The sequence below is a fragment of the Mobula hypostoma genome, chromosome 28 (assembly GCF_963921235.1).
Source record: "Mobula hypostoma chromosome 28, sMobHyp1.1, whole genome shotgun sequence".
NCBI lineage: Eukaryota > Metazoa > Chordata > Chondrichthyes > Myliobatiformes > Myliobatidae > Mobula > Mobula hypostoma.
Genome location: NC_086124.1, coordinates 23,342,338 through 23,358,277, shown reverse-complemented (window position 1 = coordinate 23,358,277; position 15,940 = coordinate 23,342,338). Strand labels below are relative to the sequence as shown.

Genomic DNA, 15,940 nt, shown 5'->3' with positions numbered 1-15,940 from the left:
ATGTTACTGCGGAGGCTAATTAAAATGGCGTCTTTGTTATGTTAATCTGGGGAATGCGGCTTTGTTGTGTTAAACGCTGAGAAAGTTTGGGCTAGCAGCTTTTTTTTTGCTTTAGAGTGTGATAAGAGAGTACTATTAACCAATTGGGATAGTTGTTATGGTTTTGGTGTATATGAAGATACTATATGCGCAGGGTTTTGGGGCAGAAGGCCGGAGAGAGAGACAGAGGATGGACGAGGTGCTGTGAGTCCGCTAACGGGGTCGGACCCTAAGCGGAACGTTCGGCGAGGAGACGGAGACAGACTGGTGTGGAGCGTCTGGTCGACCACCGTTGTTGGTCCCAGGCGGCCGGTCGAGGTGGTCCGAGGGGGTCGCAGGGTGAAGAAGAAGGTCCTTGAGCTCCAACGGTTTTTGTGCACGAAGAGATTGAACTTTGGTAAGTGTGGCTCCTTTTATTTTCCTTTTATATTTTATTCTCTTTTAATTATATAGTTCCAGTAGTATCTATAAACTGTATATTATTTAATTGCATCTGGTGTATTGTCTGTTATTTGGGCGGGGCGGGGTACCTCACACAGCATCCACACAAACGAATTACCCAGTTTGCCGGGGCCGAGGCTGTTTCCCTAGACGACAGCGAGCCGAGCGACCCTGAGGGTGGCCATTGGGGCGCTACATATATATCAGGGTTATATATCAACGGAAATTTAATTATCAGACTATGTATATGTCACCACATATAACCCTGAGATTCATTTTCCTGCCGCCATGCTCAACAAATCTATAGAATAGTAACTGGAAAAAGAACGATGAAAGATCAGTAAATAGGAGATGGGCAACACACTCTGCACATACAAATAGAAATAAATATCAACGAATAACGAGAACATGAAATAACAAGATGTAGAAATCTTAAAGTGTGATAATTGGTTGTGGGACAAGTGAATATCGTTATCCACTTTTCTTCAGAGTCTGATGGTTGTGGTGCAGTATCTATTGTTGAACCTGCTGGTGCAAGTCCCGATTCTCTTGCAGCTTTTACCTGATGGAAGCAGCGAGAAGAGAGCATGGCCTGGGTTTTGGGGATTCTCGATGGTGGATGTTGCTTTCCTACGGCAGCTTTACTTGTAGATTTGCTCAATGCTTGTGATGGCTAGACCCGTGATGTACTAGGCCGAATCAATTCTCTGTTATAGGATTTTCCGTTCAAAGCCAAAGGTGTTTACATACCGGGACGTGATGTATAGAATACCTAGTAAACTTAAATAGAATAGAAGGTGGCAGAAGAAAACAATACCCCCCATTGGATCGACACTAGTCTTAAATAATTCCTGAAGCAATTCCGGATCCCAAAACTGCTCACTTCTGCTCCAATTGCAGTCTGGGTAATTCTTCACAAAGGTCAGGCATTGCATCCTTCCTTTTATATTCCGGTCCTCTGGAAATTAATGCTAACCTTGTATTGCCTTTCTCACTGGTACCTCAACCTGCAAGAGAACCATGAGGAAATCCTGCACGAGGACTTCCAGGTACCTTTGCTGCTCTGATTTCCGATTTTGTCCCTGTTTATAAAATAGTTCCCGCCTTTATTTCTTCTGCTGAAATGTATGACCATGCAACTCCAGACACAAGAAAATGTCGACATTGCTTTTGTCTTCATTACATGAGAAATTCAGCTGTGGGTCAGTACTGGAAGCTGGACAAAGCTCAAAGTTCAAGTTGAAACTTCTAAGAAAATTTATTATCACCACATATATTTCACCATATACTCCCCTGCGATTCATTTTCTTGCGGGCATTCACAATAAATGCAAACAAACACTTGAGATCAATGAACACCTGTTCACAACAAGACGATTAAACAATCAATGTGTAAACAGAATATTAAAAAACACCAAATAATGACAACAAACAATTAAGCAATAATTGTAGAGAACACGAAATGAACAGTCTGAGAAAGTGACCCCATAGGTTGTTGGAACAGGGACGTGTTGGGATGGCTGACGTTATCGCCTCCGGTTCAATCAGGCAGGAGGGCAGTAGTACGGATTCAGTGAGGATGTGGCTTAATGTTTAGTGGATCCTAGGCTGTGTCTGCAGGTTGAATCCGTTGACAGGTAATTTTAACATCTTTGCAAAACTCCGTCTTGGAGCAGCAGAGATAGAGACATTCGTAACTTTTCGCCTCACCCAAAGTGGAACCGGGAGATCGAGTGACCGGTATTGCCTATACCTCCAGACCTACGGGATTGTCACTGCGACCTCGTGTGGCTGTACTGCCTCTTGATGCTCCGGACACCCCTGCCCAATCGAGAACATCACATTTGGACCGTTTCACTTTCTCCAGCAGGTGAGGAAAATGGAGTGGTCTGAAGCGCTGAAGTTTATGATCCTTTCAGTTTGCATGGGAAATATTAAAATCTCAGGACAGTCATCAACAGGTCCTAAATGGGCTGATGCACTCTCTGTTGCTCTGGTAGGCCATGGGCGGATACTCAAGGCAGGGTAGTACAATATGGAAAGCAGAATCTCCCTCACCACACAGCTCCGACACCCAAAGGCATGGCAGAGACCGATACCCTTTGACTCTGTGGATTCATCCTCGGAGTTAATTTCCGAAGCCTTTACAATGGCTGGGCATAGTCATTGGGCATAGCCCCACCCCACCGGCCAATATCACCTTAATGAGCAGATCCATGGGTCAGAGTTGTCTATTCAGAAGCAAGAATCCTTTTTGCATAACCCCCGCCTAAGACAGAAGGCGGTGCACAGCTAGAGGCAAAAATGGCGAGGAGTGATGCAGCTCCTCATAATCAGAATCAGATGGTTTATTATCGCCGGCATGTGACGTAAAATTTGTTAACTTTGCAGCAGCAGTTCAATGCGATACGCAATGTAGAAGAGAAAACAAAATAAATAAAATAATAATAATAAGTAAATAAATCAATTACAGTATTCGTATATAAAATAGATTTAAAACGTGCAAAAACCAGAAATACTGTATATTAAAAAAGTGAGGTAGTGTCCAAGGGTTTAATGTCCATTTAGGAATCGCATGGCAGAGGGAAAGAAGTTGTTTCTGAATCGCTGAGTTTGCGCCTTCAGGCTTCTGTACCCTCTATCTGATGATAACAGTGAGAAAAGGGTGCTGGAGGTCCTTAATAATACTGCCTACTGAGACAAAGCTCCCTGAAGATGCCCTGGGTACTTTGCAGACTGGTACCCAAGATGGAGCTTAGTAGATTTAAAACCGTCTGTAGCTTCTTTCGGTCCTGTGCAGTAGTTCCCCCGACCCCCGTATCAGACAGTGATGCAGCTTGTCAGAATTCTTTCCACGGTACATCTATAGAAGTTTTTGAGTGTATTTGTTGACTTGCCGAATCTCTTCAAACTCCGAATGAAATATAGCCACTGTCTTACCTTCTTTATAACTACATCGATATGTTGGGACGAGGTTAGATCCTCAGAGATCTGGACACCTTAGCAACTTGAAACTGCTCACACTCTCCACTCTCCCCATTAAACCAGAGATCAGAGGTTATGAATCAGGAACAAAGCAGAATGGTTCACTCCATTGACCCTCCCCGTGCTTCCCGAACCAGAACTTCCTGGAGAGAAGCAGATGGAATGCAAACGATTCGAATATTTAAAGGCCTAGATTGAATGTAGATGTTCCAAAATCTGAGTGAATGCAGGACCAGAATGTACAGCCTCATAATAGAAGGGCGGTTCTTTAGAATAAAGGTGAAGAGAAATTCCTTAAGTGACAGGGTGCTGAACGTTTGGTATTCGTAGCCGCATACGGCTGTGGAGGAAAAGTCTTTGGGTAACTTCAAAGCGGGGATTGATAGGTTCTGATTAGTCAGGACGGCAGAAGTTACTGGGAGAAGGCAGGAGAAGGGGATTGAGAATGATTATAAATCTCCTTTCGTGGAATAGTGGAGAAATCCCATGGGATAAATAGCTCTATTCTGTTCCGATTTCCTGGTGTCATAGCTTCAGGGCTCCCTAACTCAGGCACCAGTAGGTCCAACCGTCAGCATCTCTTGAGCACTTGTCTTGGCTAATTAACCCCTTCACTTCTAAATTTCAGGTGTGACCCTGAGGTTGAGCCAGTACGTGTTTGTCTCGGGGAAGACAGGCTCTGACCCAGCCAGACTGAGACGTCTGTGTGGATGCTGCTTGATGGGTTGTCCGGTTACAAATTTGAACCACAAAATATCCGGCAGTACACCATATTCAATTAAAGGACTGAACTTTATAAATCTTATTCTGACTATAGGAGTAGTAAAGAAACTTTAAAAAAAACAAAAGGGCCCATTTTAATGAAACTGTCATAGTTCGGTCCGTGAAGTCCATGTTCACGGTCTGGTCCATAGTTCCTTGTTCCGGGGTTTCTGGTTTCCCCAGTTTCTGTTGTGGGCGCATGTTACTGGTTTTAGGGCTGAGACATAAATACCTCTGCAAACTAGGGGTTCCCTGCTGGACTGTCTGTTCCCCTCCGTATCTTTTCCCCCCTCGCCTGACCCTCTGTCTGGATACCTTGCCTGACTTTCTGCCTGTTCACCTAGCCTGGATACCCCGCCTGTATCGCTGAAGTTTTACTACCGGAGCAAGACTGGAGCTTTGTTAGGTCAAGATAAGGAACTGTCTTTTGTTGTGTGGCATTGTCTCTCTGTGTCCATTCCTTCGCTAGGTAGGTCCGGCCGTTTGCCGCTACCCATTGTTACGATGTGTCTCTGTGTCTGCGCCTTCCTTAGGTGGGTCTGGCCGTTTGCCTTCACCTTGTGTTGCCATCTGTCTTTCATGTTCAGTGGTCTGTGTGTGAGTCCCGGCCCTACGTCCTGCTCCCAAGGACGGGTCCCGGCTCTATGTACTGTGCTCTTGTCTCTTCTAGTCCAAGGCTCCGTGCTCCTGAAGGCCCTCGTCCAGTCCTATCCGAGTCCTGTCCATGTGCCTTTACCTGTCCTTGTGTCTCGCCCTACCCAGGAGTTCCACACCCAAAACACGTCCAGTCCCGTAGCCTCGTCTTGTCCTTGCCTTGTTTTGAAGTCCGAGCCCGAGTCAAGTCCCAGGTTCTGGGTCCTTGCCCAGTCTCTGGCTCGGAGTCCATACCCAAGCCTCAAGCCTCAAGACTCCAAGCCTGTCTCCTCGCCTTAAGCTTCAAGACCCAAAGCCTGTCTCCAAGATCAAGCCTCAAGACCAAGACCCCAGCCTGTCTGCAAACTCAAGCCTCAAGACCAAGACCCCAGCCTGTCTCCAAGCTCAAGCCTCAAGACCAAAGACCCTAGCCTGTCTCCAAACTCTAGCCTCAAGACCCCAAGCCTGTCTCCAAGCCTCAATTCTCAAGACCCCAACCTCCAGTCCTGCAGTCATGTCATGTCCATGCCTGGCTCTGGGGCCCAACCCCGAGGCAAGACCCAGGTTCTGGGTCCTTGTCCAGTCTCTGGCTCGGGGTCCAAGTCCTAGTCTGCGTTCTTGCCTCTGCTCCTTGTCTGTATCCTGTCACGTCCCTACTCTAGTCAAGTCCTGTTCCTTGTACTTCAGTGTCTGTGTCTTGCATTTGGGTCCGTATCCAGCACCGCATTGTGACAGAAACAGTCTGATGCGCACGCTGGAGCTCGAGATTTCGTTCAGTCGTTTCCCATCCACCTCCCACCGTCACCAACCTTTGGACCCCCGCTCGGAGTCCACTCCGTCCAGCAGTCTACCAGCTCTCTCCACTCACGTCTTCTCTCTTCATCTCCCGCCGACAAAACACCACGAAGACCCTGTTCCCAGACCCACAAAAATGAACAACTGCCTCTAAATGGATATCATACATGCCAAAGGCCCCGTTATCTCTAGTTATAACCCAAACATTGCTGCTACAGAGAAACCATTACATTATCAGTGAAACATTATAGCGAGGCCATTATATTAGCAGTGAAACCCTACAGAGCGTTTAAAAGGTGTACTGTGTCAGGAAACCTGGCGGAATTTATACCTGCCCTTAACAGATGAAACGGAGATTGGAAAGCGGAATCCGAGCGGAGTCCTTCGCAGCCTTTCCTGACGTGGACTTCAGTGGTTAGGAATCGGGAACAACTTTTAGCTATCCATGTCTCTCCTTCCCGAACTCGTGAGTAACTGGACAGGGATTAGGGGCAGGAAACAAGCTGATTTCTCCTTCAGATAATGCAATGATCTTTGGGTATGATAAAGAGCTGGTTTGCCTCTCCACTTAGTAACCGAGCTCAATAGATTGGGATTGTGGGTATTGCGGGGAGTGGCTTCGTCGGTGTACGGCGGTGAAGTTTTCTGTTTGTGGTACACAAGCTGACGATCCTTTTGCAACGATCGTCATCTTGTCGCAGCGAACACGGTTATGAGTTCCTGGGACCGAGATGGATGTCGTCTGGTACTCGGGTACCCATGACGGTGAGGTCAACCGCAGGATTCCAGAAAAAGAGGGATAATCAAGACCTCAGCGGTGGAACTGGCGGAAGATGATACGTCACTACAGCAATGAATGCGGAAGAAGCAAAAGAGCGTGGGAGGAGTTAGCTGGTGGCTGAGAATAGAGTCAGAAGGAGGTGAAGCAGAACATGAGCAGAGAGGATAGCTCTCTCAGTCCCAATCGGTTTCTTAACCCTGAACTACAAACTACATTGAGAAGCCGGAACAAAATCAGTTGGCCACTTTATTTGTTATCACTCCTTCCTCGCTTGGTCTTACAGGTCTCCTCTACCCCTTTCGGTTTCTTCATTCCCCTGCACCCGTCCTGCACTTCTCCGCTCTCCCCCATACCCAGCCAATCCCTCCCTTTCTTGATAACGAGGCTTCGCCTTTGGTCTGTACTAGGAGCGGTCACCACTTCTCTTCTCCCACCGCGGCCTTCCTTTCCTATTCCTTACACATATACCCCTCAGCAAACATTTCCTCACTCACTCTCTCCATCTTCACCCTTTCCAATTCCGACCAACACCTCCCACCTATCTACCTCACATCCCGCTGTCCTCCCCTTCTCACCTTTCTTTTCACACACCCCAACAACCACCCTTCTCTCCATTCTCCACATCATCTGTCCCGTCCGTCTCCATTCCGACACTCTAAACTTTCTCCAGTTCAAACTCCTGCACGCCAAGAGCTCCTCGCACATGAACAATCATAGTCCTTCATCCGCGTTGTCACTTTCGCCCCTCCCTCTCCCCAACACTCCCTGTCCAACTTTCCTTATCTACACAGGTGCAGGGTTTTCGCACCGAACTGCGCTGCCTAATACAGACAGCTCACCGGATTCAGTCCCACTCCGGCAGAGACGATGGCTCCCCGCCGCTGGAGAAACCGATCCAGATGGAGTCTCCTCTCTGCGTTGTGTCGGCCTGCAGCAACTGCTCATAAGTGGGTTACGCCAAACCCCCGTGGGCAGCTAACTTCTTGAAGGGCTGTTCTGCACAGCAACGTTGAAACGCGTGGTCATTTGAGTTACTGTCACCTTCCTGTCAGCTTGAACCAGTCTGGAGATTCTGCTCTGACCTCTCCCATAAACAGTCGCCGCTCACCGTGTTTTTTTTCTGCACCATTCACTGCAAACAGTAGAGTCTGTCGTTCCTGAACCCAGGTGATTAGCTAACTAGATATTTACATGAACGAGCAGATGTACAGGAGTTCCTAATAAAGTGGCAGGATGACGAACATTTTTTGCTTTCAACCGAGTACTTGATTGAGGTTTTGGCAAAACTCCAAGTTCAGAATGAAACATAGAGTTAAGGACCTGAGAAAAGTCTGGCAGATTATTTAAATACGCATTATTGAGTAAAATCATTTGGAGAGGATTGCTTGGTTTTAACTAAATAACCGGATGCCTCTGGCCGATGTCAAATCTAAAGAAACTTAAGGAAGTTAAGGAAGAAAAATATGGATTATTTTCTAAACAGGGAGCAATCAAAAATGGGTGGTGCAACCTGATTTAGGAATCTTCGTGCAGGATTACCTGAAGATTATCTTGTGGTTGAGTCGATAGCAAACGCAACGCTACCTTTCATTTCGAGAGGACCCGAATACAGAAGGAATGATATGGTTAACGTATGAGAAGCGTGTGATAGATCTGGGCCTGTACTCACTACAGTTTAGAAGAATGGTGGCGTGCAGGGAGGGTTTCCATTGAAACGGATCGCATATGAAAATACCTAGCTAGAGTGGATGTGGAGAGAACGGTTTCCTATCGTGGCTGAGTTCAGGACCACTGGGCACAACCTCAGAATTGAAGGATGTCTACTTAGAGTAGGGTTGAGCAAAAATCTCTTTAGCCAGAGAGTGGTGAATCTGTGGATTGACATAATCGGCTGTGGAGACCAGGTCATTGAGTAGATATAATGTGGAGATTCATGGGTTCTTGATTTTTCAGGGCATCAAAGTATACGGAGAGAAGTGATGAGAATGGGGTTAAGTGGGGTAATAAATCAGGCATGATAGAATGGCGTGCGCCTGCTCCTAAATCATATGATATCGTCGGAGGCCGCAAGCTCCCGCGGAAAGCTTGGAACGGCGCAGCGCAAATTATACATCATGGAAGGAAGTTTGCAAGAAGAGTAAATGGGACTTTCGCCGTCTCCTTCAGCTGCTCTCTGAACTTGGTCTGAGTCACTGCATAAAGAGCAGTGTTGGTGCAGCAACTGAGGAGCAGCAGCATGAAGCCTAGCTCTTGGAGAGAACGAGGTGGGAACGAGGATTGGTATCCCAGGTCATACATTCTCCCCCAAGTGTTGTATCTCATATAAACTCCCCATAACAGGATGAAATTGCCTGATATAACAAGCAGTAGAACGAGAGACTTCCTCCGGCTCTCCATCTCTGGGTCTCTGATGTTCTCCCCGGTGCTGGAGGACCGCAGCCTTCTTCGGGCTCTGCTGGTCACGAGAACGTGTCTAGTTGTAAAGACATTGAGCAGCAAGATAAGACAAAATATAACTCCCGGGGTGAGGAGAAAATGGAGGCATTCAATCACTGCCCAGACGAGTGAGCGCGGAACACCATCTCTTTCCCTACAAAACCAGGGTGCATAGTCCAGGTGGTATTCACCTGTGAACATAAAATACCAGAAAACATTTTTTAAGCAGCTCAGCAATATCACTGGCCCCAGAGTCACAGCCGCCGTTCTGTCGGTGCAGTATTTCGTTGTCAGCTTCTGACAACAAATGTGCACGAATCTATCAAAGGTGAAAGCGACCGTGAACCAGACAGAACAGTCGGTGGCGGCGTAGAGCAGGACGGCGTGAATGTTACACACATGGACGGCCAACAGGAAGACGAACTGTTCCCTATAGACAATGGGTATCCGCTTCAAGACCAACTCGAAGACAACGACCATTAAATTCGCCGCTGCCATCGACACGATGTAGCGAGTGACGCTGCTCGAGAGACCGCACTTACCCCGGGACAGAACCACAATCGTCAGCACGTTCACTGTGCGGAAGGAAAGCAACAGGAAAATTAATCTTCACGTTGCGAACTCGGTCACCAGCTCGATTAATAAGGAATCTGGATTCACAGGTCTATCAGTATATACAATGACACAAAACAAAAACCGAATTACATGTGCTATTTTTTTATCATTTTCGCTGGGATTTACCAGTAGGGCGCAACAGTAGCGTAGAATTCGGAGTTCTATTATGGCGTCCTCTGCAAGGCGCTTGTAAGTCCTTGTGAACGTGTACGTCCAAAGACGTTCCGGTCTGTTGGTTTGACGGTAATCGTAAATTTTCCTGTGATAGGCTATTGTTAAACATGTCTTTTGTTGAGCGGAATGGCTTTTTGGGCCATGCTCTATCTCCAAATAAATTAAAGTAGAATAAATTAAATTAATATTAAATAACAATATCTTGCAATAACTCGTGGTATCTAATTTATTATAACCTGTCTTCAGGTTGTACAAAGTATTTCATCGTTCAATGACATAAGGAGTGCAAAAGGCAAGAAAGACAACATGTGCAATGTTTCAGTTGGAGTGCTTGATACCGAACTCAGCAAGTGACTATAATTGGTGACAGAGCGTAGTACAAAGGGAATACTGAAGAGACTTATACGATATCCATATTAATAAGAGAAAAATCGGTGAGTTATGGGTTCTGCTCTATCGAGGTGTTAGTTTTTATCACTGGTCGGCAAAACATCGTGGGCTGAACGGACAGTACGGTGTTGCACCGTTCTATGTTCTAAATTGTTTTGTATCGGCCTCTAAATATTACAGCAACGGATAGAATCACTTTCTGTGCCAGCTCATTCCACGAGAATTGTGAGCAGAATTAATCCATTTGATACATCGATAATGCTCCGTCATTCCCCCATGGCTGATTTTTCTCCGTTTTAACACTATACTGTCATGCAAACAAAACGTACTACCTGTGTCACATTGACAATCTCGATATGAATGCAGCTCCCACCGGGATTTATCTGTAAAGGGCTACGATAAGGTAGCAGTTTTGGCTCCTTCATTTACCGCCTTGACTAACTGGAGTTCTTTCTAATGGCACCCTAGATAAGGAACTCAGACTCTTCGAGAGAACAGCCAAATACATTCTTACTGAAACGTCGTAAGCGTGGAAACGCAGACATTTTGCAACTTTCTCCATACAGCCCGTATTGATCGATTCCACGCCGCAGAACTCTTCAGGGAAGCGTGTTAAAAGAGCATGTGACATTGAACTGCGTAACCTGGTTTGTCGGAGCTGACTGTGCGCGTTTGAAGACATTGAAGAAGGGATCGATATAAGGTCTCGCATATATTTCACAAAAAAATTAGTTGTCCACGTGGTTCATTCAGACCAGCAGAAAATAGTATACTTACAAACAGAGAAGACAATCAGAGAGAAAGAGAGAGGGAGAGAGAGAAAAAAAGAGAGAGCCGGCGACGGCTGGGATGGTTTACCAGGAAGAGCAAGAGATATTACACGGGCTGTATCGTAAAGAGTGCACGCAAGATCCGATCATCTAGTGACAGCCAATAACAATCAGCAAACACATACGAGGGCCCAGTAGATAATTCTTTCCATCTCTCTACGATTGACCGTTCATGATTCCAGTCAATCTTCTCTGTTTCCATAAAACTGTAGTTTGATTTAAGAACTGTCGTCGCAGCTCGCCTTACTGCAATGGGCTAAATCGCTGCAAGTTAAGGCTAATTAATAGAAGGAGAGAATTCTCAGGTGTGAAGATCGGAATCCACGGAGGCTGATGTTTGTTATACTCAATGAACAAACAGCATGAGTTAACACCTTGCTGCCCAACACGGTCACCAGCACGATGCACTGGAATATCTAGCAGAGCTGGGCAGTGGACGTGAGGTTTGCTGATGCTGTACAAACATTGAACATCGAGCAGTACAGCACAGAACGAGACATTCGCCCACGATGTTGTGCCAAAAAATGTCAACCTTCTACACGGTCAATCATAAGACATAGGGACAGAATAGGCCATTCAGCCCATGGACTCTGCTCCGCCATTCCATCATGTATCATCCGGGATCCCACTCAACCACATACACCTGCCTTCTCGCCATATACTTCAATGCCCAGGTAAACTTCCGCCTTCAATATATCCACGGACTTGGCCTCCACCACAATCTGTGCCCGAATATTCTACAGATTCACTTACTCACCGATATTTAAAAAAAAAATCCTCCTTATGTTGGTTCTAAAAGGTCGCCCTTCAATTTTGAGGCTCTGTGCTCTAGTTTTGGATACCCTATCATAGGAAACATCTGCTCCACATCCACCCCGTCTGATCCGTTCAACACTCAGTGCGTTTCAATTACGTTCCCCCGCATTCCTCTGAAGGCCCAAAGCTGAAAAACGTTCCTCATATGTTAACCCCTTCGTTCCCGGAATCATCCCCATGACCCTCCTCCGGAATCTCTCCTATAACAAGATATCCTTTCTGATATATGGCACCCAAAAGTCTTGACAATACTCCAAATGCAGCCTGACCAATGATTTATAAAGGCTCAGCATTATCTATTTGCTTATATATTCTATTCCCCTTAAGATAGGTACCATCATTGCATATGCCCTCTTTACCACAGACTCAAACTGTAAGTTTAACCTTTTGGGAGTCTTGAACCAGGACTCTTAAGTCCCTCTGCACGTCTGATGTTTGAACCTTCTCTCCATCTCAATAATAGTCTGCATTCTTATTCCTTTTACCAAAATGCATTATCATATATTTCTAAACTCGTGTTCCATCTGTCACATTTTTGCTCATTATTCCAGTTTGTCTAAGTCATGATGCAATTGCACTGCTTCCTCAGCATTACCTACCCCCTCCACCTAGCTTCGTATCACCCGCATTACAACCACATATAGGTTTTCAGCCTCTCTTGTTTCTTGAAGTTTTCTTTGCAAAAAAGTGTTTCTTGCAAATTTCAAATACCATAACACAGCTTTTATTCGTACCTGAAAATAATATAGCATTGCGTTTAGCGCGATGCTATTACTGAACAGAGCGTCGGAGTTCGGACTTACTCTGTTAGCAAGCGTAAACTTTCCTTCTCATGTGCCCGTGGGTATCCGGTCTCCTCCCACTGTCCAAAGATGTGCTGATTTGTAGGTGAATTGGTCATTTTAAATGGTCCTGTGTTTATCCGAGATTTCGAATGAATGGTTTGTGGGCTGCGGACTTTCTCGCTCTGCTTCTCCCCTTGTTCTCTCTCCCATTCTCTCTCTCTCTTTCTCTCTACCTCTCTCTCTCTCTCTCTTTCTCTCCATCCCTCTATCTCTTCCATTACCGTCACTTACATTCTCTCCCTACTCCTCCTCCTTACTCTCTCTGTCGCTCTCCATCTCTCTGCCTCTCTTTCTCTCTCCTTCTCTTACAGTATGTTACCTCTCCTTCTCCCTCTGCTCCCGCCACGCTTTTACACTCCCAGTCTTTCTCATTTTCACTCTCTCTCTTTCATCCAGTGCAGAGAAAACGCCCTTCTCTCTTTCCCTCTCCCGCCCTTCTCCGCGCTCCCCCCCCCCCCCCGCCCCCACCCTACCGCCTCTCACGGTCTCGTTGGATCACTTTTTCCGTGTGCCTGTCTCTGCCTCGCAAGGCAGGTCACGATAACTCTGTGCTTCCCTCTTTCTTCATAGTGAGAGGTCACTGTATCTATCTCTGTTTTCCAGAGAGTGGAGAAACTTTCTATGCCTCCCCAAAGAGGGGAGTGTCTCTGTGTCTGAAGTAATAGTCACGGTCTCCGTCTCTTCCTCAGTCACGGATGTCTCAAGCACCGATCAGGAAGACTGTGTGAAAAAAGGACGGACATACATGGGAAAGTGCCAGGCGCCTGGCTTCTGGCAGAGTGAGTGAACCCGGCAACTCAGTGGAGCAGAAGCGGACGAGGCGCGAGAGTTTTGTATTTAGTGAGACAGATGCGGTTATCAGAGGAGAGCGGGTGAGTGAGGAGGCGGACTGCGAGATTAGACGGTGAATGAAAAGAGCGGTGGGGTCGAGTGGAGAGGAGAACAAGAGGGGATGGAGGGGAGAAAGTGCAGAAAGCCTCTTACTCTGGAAACTTACACTGCATCCGTGGCCTTCAAAATTCGATAGGCTTCAATGAGATTCTCTTTTATTTTTCTAAACTCCAGCGTGTACCGGTACAGAGGCTTCAAGCACTCCACACACGTTACCGTTTTCATTCCCCTGGCCAGTCTTGTAAAACTCCCCTGGGTCGTCTGCAACGCCAGGATATCATTCCTTGCTTACAGATCCCAAACCTGCTGCAAGCGCCTTCCACACAATGTCTTACAAAGCGTTAGCATTGACTTCTTGCTTTTGAATTGTAATCTCTGTGAAAGAATGCTAGCATTGCATTTGTCTTACTTGCGGTCTCAATTTGCAAGTTAACTTTGAGGGTATCCTGTACTTTTGCACCTTCGATTTAAGAATTTGCTCCCTGTTTAGAGGATAGACTCCGCCTTTATCCCTTCTACCAAAATAATATGACCATACGACTCCCTATATTCTACAATGCCGAATTGCGTTGCTTTTCATTATATTAGAAGTCCAATTCTGGGTCAGTGATGGGAGTTGGTCAATGGTTAAATTTCAAGTTGAAACTTCGAAGTAAATAAATATATTAACTAAGTACGCATATGGCAGCATATAAAATCCTGCGATTAATTTTCTTTGCAGCCATTCATAGTAAATGCAAAGGAACATTGCGGAATGAATGAAAAAGCGCCGACAACAAAACGGTTTAACAAAATTCTGCATGGACGATACCCTACATAAATTCGAAAGCAATATGTATTGAGAACATTTGGAGAACAATACTCAAAAATACGTGAGTCCATAGTTTGACAGAACAGTTTAGTGTTGGGGTGCGTGAAGTTGAGTGAGGTTGTACCCTTTGGTTTATTCAGGTTGCGGGTGAGTGTCGAGAATCAGTGAGGAATGTAGTTCAGTGTTAATTGGATGTTTAGTGTTACGTACCCCGTAACTGGGTTGCCAAACCAGCAGAAATGGATCACTCAGTTGGAGTCTGGATTACAGGAACTAAGAAAGTTTTATTAAAGAAATAAGCAACACAGTACTCTAAACAAAAGGATAATAAATACAACAGTTCAGCAATGATAAACACACACGTACACAGAACTAGGATAATAGGATCAATCAAGCTCTATCGTCGTCTAGGGGTAAATGACCAGTTTCAAAGTGACGCAAAGTTCAGTTCAATTGAGTTCAGTTCAGTTCACAGTAATCACTGCCGTGCAGGTGGACGGGGCGGGGGGGGGGGGGGGAGGAGAGAGAGGGCGAAAGCGAATGAATATTCAAAACGGCTTCCACACAGACCTTCGATATTCCTCGCAGTCAGCTTTCGGGCGAGCCCTTTGTAATGTCTTCTGAGGTCACCGACTGTGACCCCTCCGTTTCAGATACGATCGTTCCTCTGCGGTGAACCTGGCACCCAGGCAAGGGCGGACACATACCAGGTTCCCGCCGATCGTACCTTTCCACCCTGTGCGTCTATGGCTTGGTCCCGCGATCAGCCCTCCAAAACTCCCACCGACTTGTGGGAGGTGCACCACTTCCAGGGTCTCGTTACCTCGTGGTGTCGTGTGTGTCTTGCCTTAGCGAACCTGTCCCTTTTTATCCCCCTGCTGGGGTATCGCCTGTCCATCACACTACAAACTCTCTCGTCTCTTCATTAACATTTCCAAATGCTGCTCCATTGTCTTCCTTATCTCTCTTTCTCCTGAAGACAGGTGGCAGATCAACTGTTGATTCCACTGGTACCAGCACAGGACAGTTAACATCTTAATCTATGTGTACTTTTTGTAACCCTCTTTCGTCACATTAGGCTTTGCCTAGTCGTTGTAGGTGTTGACAGGCACTTTTATCCTTGCAGCAAAGCTCCGTCATGGAGCAGGAGTGACGGAGTCCTTCTTATCTTTTTGTCCCACCCAGAGTAGACCACTGAAATCGGGAGATTGACAACTGTTGCTTCGGACGCCTCGGTTCCTGTTGGCGTGCCACTATGACTTCGTAGAATTATAGTGTTATCTGATGCTCTGGATCCGCCTTCAACACGTGACACCATCAGAGCCGGACCATTCCAGTTCCCGAAGACGTTATTCAGCAGGTGAGGAACTGCGAGGGGTCTGCAGCAACTGTGTAGTGAAGGCTCGGAATGGTTTTGTAAGGACGAATTAAATGTCTGGACAGTGATCATGGACCAGACTCGTACTGCTGCACTGCTGTGTATGCATGTGTCAAAGGATTCCGTAGGTCTGTGTCGAACACGGATGTTGCGTCCCTCCTGTCTAAATTGTTACGCAGGTCAAGGTAGCACGAAAAGGAGAGTCGGATGTTTCCCGCATCGCAGTCTCCCGCTCACAACGCAGCTGACTCATCCAACGGATCGGCAGAGACCAATACGGTTTGGAACCCGTGGCGTTGCACGAGTTGACAGGGAGCAT

At 46.4% G+C, this 15,940-nt stretch overlaps 1 protein-coding gene across 1 annotated transcript; it reads right to left on the bottom strand.

Moving 5' to 3' along the window:
- Positions 1-8,547: 8,547 nt before the first annotated feature.
- Positions 8,548-15,940, bottom strand: LOC134338760 (probable G-protein coupled receptor 139). Its single transcript, XM_063034805.1, has 2 exons — positions 15,859-15,940; positions 8,548-9,446 (listed from the first exon to the last, which is right to left on the bottom strand). Exons 1-2 carry the CDS (start codon positions 15,938-15,940, stop codon positions 8,548-8,550), a joined length of 981 nt encoding a protein of 326 aa, XP_062890875.1.